The sequence below is a fragment of the Malurus melanocephalus genome, unplaced genomic scaffold (assembly GCF_030028575.1).
Source record: "Malurus melanocephalus ecotype Western Australia unplaced genomic scaffold, MMel_1.1 scaffold_243, whole genome shotgun sequence".
In the NCBI taxonomy this organism is placed as follows: Eukaryota; Metazoa; Chordata; class Aves; order Passeriformes; family Maluridae; genus Malurus; species Malurus melanocephalus.
Genome location: NW_026623475.1, coordinates 701,034 through 709,079, shown reverse-complemented (window position 1 = coordinate 709,079; position 8,046 = coordinate 701,034). Strand labels below are relative to the sequence as shown.

The 8,046-nt window shown below is 48.3% G+C and overlaps 1 protein-coding gene across 1 annotated transcript in view; it reads right to left on the bottom strand.

Moving 5' to 3' along the window:
• Window positions 1–2,946: 2,946 nt before the first annotated feature.
• The window catches only part of RAB44 (RAB44, member RAS oncogene family), a 14,604-nt gene continuing 9,504 nt past the window's right edge, over window positions 2,947–8,046 (bottom strand). Inside the window, exons 11-16 of the mRNA XM_057375254.1 lie at window positions 6,990–7,541; window positions 6,445–6,526; window positions 6,035–6,149; window positions 5,234–5,335; window positions 4,340–4,416; window positions 2,947–3,908 (exon numbers count right to left, since the gene is read on the bottom strand). Of these exons, the coding sequence (XP_057231237.1) occupies window positions 3,821–3,908; window positions 4,340–4,416; window positions 5,234–5,335; window positions 6,035–6,149; window positions 6,445–6,526; window positions 6,990–7,541 (1,016 nt within the window). The 3' untranslated portion in view covers window positions 2,947–3,820. The remainder of the gene's footprint in view (window positions 3,909–4,339; window positions 4,417–5,233; window positions 5,336–6,034; window positions 6,150–6,444; window positions 6,527–6,989; window positions 7,542–8,046) is intronic.

Sequence of the window (8,046 nt, the reverse complement as noted above, 5' to 3'; positions counted from 1 at the left end):
CCCCAGGACCCCCCAGTGCCCCAAACATCCCTTGGGACCCTCAACATCCCCAATCCCTCCCCCAATGTCCCACTGAGAGACTTTGCGCATGTTTCAGCCCAGAACATGGGGACCCCCCTTCCCAGCACCCATCTCAGTCCATGATTATCCTCAACAACCCCCAGCACCACCTGAACCCCCAGACCAGCCTAAGCCCACCCAGATCATCAGATCTCCTCAGGACCTCTAGGACCCTTCCCAGCACTCATCTGAGCCCATAAACACCTTAAGACCACCCCCAGCACCTGATGGGTTGACCCCATCATTACACACAGACACCCCCCCCGTACCAGCCTGAGCCCCTAAATCCCAGCACCTTCCTGAACCCCATCACTCTGAAACCCCCTCCAAGAGACACCTGAGCCCAAAGACCCCCACCAGGACCTTAAAGACACCCCACATGAGCCCTCAGCACCTTCCTGAGCCCACAGCACACCCAAGATGCCCCAGAACCCCCAAAATATTTCACAGCCACATTACCTCCACTCGTAGCTCCCATTAGTCCCCAGTATCACCCCACAGCACCCCCAGACCCTCCAGCACCTCTCAAATCCCACAAAGTGCCCACATGAACCCCACTTACCCCAGCCTCACAGGGGACATGGATGCCCATTCCCACAGCTCAAGTGACAAGCACAGTTAACACCCCCTAAAAAAATATGGGAAAGCCCTAAAAATTATGGGAAAGGCTTTGAGGAGTAAAGGGCAGGAGATGGAGCAAGAGGAGGTCCCTGGATCCACCCCTGGCATGAAAAGTTTGGGAGAATGCAGGAGTGAGGGGTCTCAGCCTTACCCTACTCTCAGACATGAGCTTCGATCCTTAATTGCAATTAAATGTATTTTTGGTCTTTSTGGGTGTGATGGGTGCTTTTGGGATCATTTTCACWGAATCTTGGAATAGTTTGGGTTGGAAGGACCTTAAAAATCATCTCTTTCCACTTGTCCTGTTCCACCAGGCCAGGTCCCTTTAGACCAACCTTGTTTCAGTTTCAGCCTGTTTAAGTTCTCAGCCTCAACAACTTCCTGCAGCGCTGAGTTCTGCAGCTGAGTTAAATGTTGCTAGAAAAAGGACTTCCTCTCCTCAGGTTTGGATTTCCTGCCCTGTCAATCCCAGCCCAGGGAGYGGAATTGTCTCCTCATCCTGATCCTACTGCGTTCCCAGGGGAATGGGGTGAAATTCTAAAAGAAGAGAATTGTCTCTCTGGGCAAGAGACCCAAATCCCTGTGGCTGGTGCACTGAAAGCTGTGGTTGAAGCTTCGTTCTGACTTGTCAGAAGCTCGTGTGGGTTTCAGCTTCCAGGGTGGATTCATCCAAGCAGGATGGTGGTAAATGCCTGCTGACTTTGGGCTGCTATCCGAGATTTTTCCCAATCTTGGCTTGGCTCAGGCAGCTCCTCTGATACTTGTGGAGCGCCTTGAGGAATTACGAACAGCTTAAAAGGAAACCACCTGATTTAAAAAAGAAATAATCCTGTGGTCCAAACAAATATGCATTTCCCTCTTGCTATTAATATCCCAGGCCTTGATCCTCTTCCAAATACTCGTGCAGGCGTTTAATGGCTTGCAAAGGAGCGGTGCCTTTGATCCYGCAGTGGGAATGTTTGCTGGGATGTGAATTATTAAAGGTGAAAGATGCTTACAAGTGCAACGTGCTGCCCATGTTTTCCAACGTGATTTATTGCATTCCCAGTGTTCCTCCCAGCCTGGCAGTGAAAAATTAATTCCCAARTTTGGCGGGGAAGGTTTGGAGTGGATTAACTCATGCTTTGGGCACAAACGCTGTTCTTTTCTCTAGAGATGATTTCCAGGGGAGTAAGACAGATATTTCTTTCTGCCTGCTGATCTTTTGTTTCTCTGCTCCCACTTTGGGCCCCGTTCGAGCTCCCTGGTCCGTCCCTGCAGCAGCAATATTGCGGTGAGAAGGAATTGCTGCAGCTGCTGCCCTCTAATGGGAAAATTCAGCCTCCACGGCCTCAGCTTTTCATTTTGGAATCCAATAAAACCTTTCCCTGCACAATCCTGCTGCCACTCGGCCAAGCAGCATCTTCCAGWGCAATCCCAGCATATTTAGGCAAAGGGAAAAGCTGATACGATGGGTGGCTTTGCATGGGGAAGTGTTACAGACCCAGTAAAGAGAAGCTTTTTGGGTTGATCTGGCTGAAATGGTGCTTCTCTTATTATGGMTCAAACTTGCAAAGGACTCTTGGATTTATATTCTTTTAAAAGAAAAGAAAAAAAACAGTGAAGAAGGCCCTGAACAATAAGAAAAAGCCATTCTAGATATCCCAAATACCAAACCTAGTAGTAAGGCTTTAATTGAGGACAGMTGGAAAAACTCAAATATGTAAACCCTTTCTGAGGAGCTTCTCCATCACTGAAAATATTGTATAAAGAAATATGGTAAAGAGGGATGGACAGGGAATGGGGGCATTAAATTTATGGCATTGAGAAAATAAAGTGTTTTAATGATGGGGCTGAAGGAAAATTACTTGAGGCAGTCTGGGGTTGACAGGATGGAGACTGAGGGTACTGGAGTAATAAATTGGGGYGTGCAGGGGAAATAAATCATCCCTAAAAGACTCAGAAATTCTGGAGTCACTGCAAAGTTGGACCCTGACTGGTATATATAAAGCTGATACATATAAAATATATATGATTATATATAAAAATATATAGTGTTMTTAGAAACCCAACTCCTGTTGCCACTTTTTCTGAAGCATGAACTGGCTACTGTTGTGCTTTAGCATTGTGTACATATAAATAATAATGGCAACAAAAAGCAAAYCCAACTGGGCAGAATTATTTCCTCAAAACCTGCACGTAAGCACCACCTTTAAATACACCTGTTGAACTGCTGAAATTTACATGGAATACAATGAAAAATGAAAAACAGCACTTGTGTTCTTATTTATTTAGTCTGTATGTCTTTTTGCAGAAAGAAAAATGCAGTTCTATGGAACTGTAAAAAGAAAAAGTAAAAAAACAACCTTGAAATTGTGACATGTGCTTATTTAGATTTTTTCAAGCTGGATTTAAAACCAATTCAGTACTTCACAAAGAGCAGAAGGGCAGGATGCAGCAGTTCTTTCCTGCCCAGCCTGAGATTCGTYGCAATAGCTCAGAAATCTGCTCGAGGGGCAACACAATGAAAAAACCTCTTACAAGCACTTATCTTCTTATTATCCTTCATGTGCTCTTAGGGCTTTTGAATTTATTTCGAGCAAGATATTCAGTTTCCATCAAGCCCCATCACTGCTCACTGGCAGGATAAACCAGGAAAGGGAAAAATCAGCTTTTCCTTTCCTAATTGGAGACACTTAAGCACTTTTAGGAGATATTGGACAGCTCATTGTTCCTGATCAAATCCAATCAGATTGCAAAGCCAGAGTAAGTCCCCAGAGCAACAAGGGCACAAAACCTCCTTGTTTTGTACACTTGGATGGCTCCAGGTTCTCGTTTCTTCTACCCCAAGGCTTGGGTTTACTCCCTGCTGTTCCCAGCATTGTTCAGCATCTCAGACCCAGCTGAGTTCCTTTTCTACCTCTTTCCTTGGCCTGTTTTTGGTTCCTGAAAGAAAGTGATGAAGTTTCCCAAGAAGTATTTTGGAGAGCTGGTGTGCTCTGTGGGACTGGCAGGGGCTTCCCCACAGCARCTTTTGCTCTCAGCATCCAAGGAAGCCCAGGCAAGGAAGACAAGGGGAGCAGAGAAGGTGTCCAAGGGCTGTTTTCATGYCTTTCTGGCTGTTGCTGCAGTTTCAGATCACTGAGGGCGTGTTTGTCCATCACCAGCAGCAGCCTTTTTTCTTCTGGGGTGCTGTTGGTACCTCCTCTGCCTTATTTTTCAATTCATCTTCACGAGCTTTGAGCAACCTGGGAGAAAAAGAAGCAAATTAGCCAGGTATTTTCCATATTTTKTATTGCTGTTCTGTTTGCCTTGACAAGCCTTGGTGCAGGAGGCTCAGCACGGCTGAAAGCACTCAGGATCCTTCCAGCTCCATGTGATCCAGGAACTGTGGATGCTGCTAAAAACGCCAACTGAAATCAAATCACAGACAGAATTTGTTTCAGTCGAGCCAGGGAGAAATCAGCAGCATCCCAAAATGGGTTTTATTCATCTCCTTGCAATGCTGATTGTTTGGGAGGGCAGTGATAAGTGCTCATCCCAACACAAGCTGCCCAAAGCTTTCCCTGATGTTTGGGCACATGGAATGACAGTGACACCCCAGTACTTGGAGTTCAAAAGGCAGGGAGGGAGCCCATTAAATTGAGGACAACTGGAAAAATCCAAACACATGCCTCACCTGATGAAGCTGACCATGGACTGAAAGACATTGTGGCCCGAGGCAGCGCTGCACTCATAAAACATCAGCTGATGCTCCTGGAAGACACAAACAGAAGATGGAAATGTAATGTTCTTACACTGGGATAGCTGAATGTGGGAATAAATAGCCATGGGACAGTCACAGTCAAGGGGAAACAGGAGGGAATCAAGGAAACAACTCAATRACTTATTTACTGGAACTGGAAGGTGAAATCCAGTTTTTCTGGTTGCTACRACACCAACTTTTAATACCAAGGAAAAGGCTGACATTGCAGACAGAAGAATTTGTGATGCCCTCTGGTTATGGGAGCGAGCACAGAGTCATAACTCGATGTTTCCAATGCTTTTGTGCCTGTCAGTGACCCATTTGGGAAAATAAACATCTACCCCTCATCTCCATTTGTAAAATTGGTCAGTGAATTCAGGCCCAAATCCCATAAGCTTTAAAATTAAGTCAGTAAAGGTGAGATTTTTCTCACTCTCCTCACCTCATTTTTATTAGCYATCTCTATTTGAAGAGATTAATCAAATTTTGATCATTTCAGTATCTTTAAACCAGGATTTTGCWTGGTGGGTTTATTATTTTTATGATGCTGGGACACTTCACAGCAAAGATAAGCAGAGCTGAGTATGTTTTAATTTATGAATCCGGTTCCATAAACCAAATTTACTGGGAGGGTGCTGAGGCAAAATTCAAGTGGCAAAGGGAAAGCAAAGCAGGGAAGGGTGAGAGGTGGTTTCAGAGAGCACTGTGCTGACTGCTGATGGATGAGGGGAAAATTAAGGGCTTTCCCCTTTCTTCAGATGCTCACAGTGCTGGTGTCCATCCTTAGCTGTCCCTGCCTCACTCAGGGCACTCTGCTGCACCACCTACCTTGGCCAAACATTCCCCCTCCTTCGTAGGGACCTGTCTCTGGGCAGCACAGTCGGTTTTGTTCCCAAGAAGCAGAACAGCAACTCCATCCTCTGCTGCCTCCTGGGTGATAAAGAGGGGAAGATCAGGAGAGCTTCTTCCTCGAACCCCAGCTGGCCACACTGCCTGCACATATTCTGGAGCACCATGACTGACACCCATGGGTTTGGGCTGATAACGAAACTTTAAATTCTTAAACAAGTTCAACAGCATTTAACAACCATTTTTTCCCCCTTTAAATTATCTGCCCATGTCTATTAAAAGGACAGAGCACTGGATGAATTACCCTTGTAATAAATTCACTTTGTGCTCAATTTCAGCAGCCCTCTGAAGATGCTCTGGCTGGGATTTACAGGCACTGAGCAAGGCAATGGCCTATTTTGCTTCAGCATTTTTAAACACTGGATTTGTGCTTGACTGGAAATCTCTGACAAGAAGTTTTTAATAAGCCTCAAATCACGTCCCATTTCCCAGGACTCAAAGTGGACTATTCTTTATCTAAAAGCACTATCAAAATCACTTCYAACATTTTCCATTCCTCTGCACTGGTTTTTAATTAAGAGTCGATCATTACCCTAACAATGCTACAAATAAATTATCCAGGGAAACACTGCAAAAAAAAACCCCAAAACAACATGAAAATTGTGTGTGTGTGACTTAAACCCTCCAAGAAAAATTCTTTAGTGACCAAAGCCACGCAGAATACCCTTTCTAAAGGGCGTGGCCACTCGCAGCAGTTGCAGCGCTCGGGACCGCACCCACCTGGATGCAGCTGAGCCAGTAGCGCACGTCGGAGAAGGAATACTCGGAGGTGATGTCGTACATCAGCACCACCCCGTCCGCCTTCCGGAAGAACTGCTTGGTCACGCTGCGGTACCTGCGGGCATTTTAAATGGTCACCAGGCGGGAATGCAGGTCTACGAACCAGGCATTCCTTTTCCRAAACACCAATTTTGGCTCTTGTCCTAATGGCAGGGGCCATAGGAGCAGCCCGAGTGCCAGTTTTRTCTTAATTGCTTCCTTTATTGTGTTTTATCAGATCACATTCTGTACAGAGTCCCCTCCTTGAGCAACCCCACCTTTGCTTAGCAGAGCCAAGAATATTCATTGCCCCTAAAGAACCGGGAAAAAGAAAATCCCAGGTTGTGTCCTTCAGCAGCACAGCTCCTCACCTCTCCTGACCAGCTGAGTCCCACAGACGGAGGGCAAAGCACTTGTTATCCACAACGAGGGTTTTGATCTGATAATCCAGTCCTGGAAGACACAAAAAGGAGTATTTTGATAGAGTTATAGAGTTCTTCCCTGTGACAGAGGATGGATGGAGAAGGAACGTGGTGCAGGGTGGTCTGAGGCTGCAGCTCCAGGGGTTRGTTCACCAGTGAACCTCTGGATTTTGGGAAGGTCTGTCATCTCATGATGAATAAAATCATGTTGGTGAAGAGAGGAGAATGGAGCTGAAAGGCAAAGCAGAGAGGAAATCACTGGGCCACTGCCATCAGTGCCCTGGGGAGGACAAGGGGGAGCAGCATTTCCTGCCCGTGAGCACCCAGGCGTGGGGAGTTGGTGGTTCCGGCTGGCCCCTGGGGAYAGGCTGTACAACACGCTTGGTGTGAGCTGGAGCAGCTTCTGGTGACCACCAGCAGCCTGTGGGGTGGAGGAAAGGGAATTGCAGTGGTGACCCAAGTGAGTGCCTGGAGAGGGGCTGGGGGAGACCTACCCACGGTGGCGCTGAGGTGGGGATTGAAGGCGTCGGCGTGCAAGCGGTACAGGAAYGACGTTTTGCCCACGTGGGAGTCCCCGACAAACAGCACGTTGTAGAGGTGGTCTGGGTCCTGAGGAGCTTTGGGACAACCCCTTGGGGCAGCTCCTGCCCCGCCTGCAGTCACAGCCCCTGGCTCTGCTGGGCTGGGCTTGCCTTCTTGGCTTGTTTTGTGACCAAACTCTTGCATCTTCTCTTGTGTACCAACACTGACATCTTTGCTCTGTTGTCCCCCCAAAAGCTGCCTTTGCCCCAGTGGGTTATGTCTGAGGACCATCCCCAGCTGATCACTCCCAGCACCTTCTGGTGGCACTGCCACGCTCAGTGTTGATGGCCCCTCTCGCTTTGGGTGCTCAGCGGGTCCAGCAGCCGCATGCTCCGGTTCCATTGTGTGCGGTGTCTCCCCCTCCAGCTTTGGGGACAGGAGCCTCCCCTCATGTCCCTGTGCTGAAACCTGCTCCTGAAGCTCCCTTTGGGCTGCCTGTCCTGGAGCACCAAGSCGCCACACATCTGGAATGAGAACATCCTCCTGCATCATCGTTTCCAGCTTTTGGGTGCTGATTTGGGATGGCACCTCAGAAACTGGGGAGGCTGACGCTGGCACAGAGTCATCACGGCCCTGCTTTAGTCCTAGACCCTGAGTTATCCCTGCATCCCTCGCCCCTGCCTCCAGCCTCTCTCCCTGTGCCGCTTCCAGACCGTGAGCTCCATCCAGAGGTTTCCCCTCTGCAGCAGCCCCCTCTCCCTGCAGTGATTCCAGTGCCCGGGGATCCTCCACAATCTGCCCCTGGGGACCAGTGCATGCTCTCAGTTTTGCTTCCAGCCCAGTGCCCTGTGAGRCAGTGACAGGCTCAGGACACAAAGCAGCCTCGGCTGGAGGGGGCACATGTGCAGCAGCAGCTTCTTCAAACAGGTCTGAGGTGGGAGCTACCCCCAGACCTGCCTCTGAACCTGGAGTCAGGCTGTGCTCCCCTCTCCAYATCCCAGCCACACCCAGAGGTGTCAGATCTGCCTC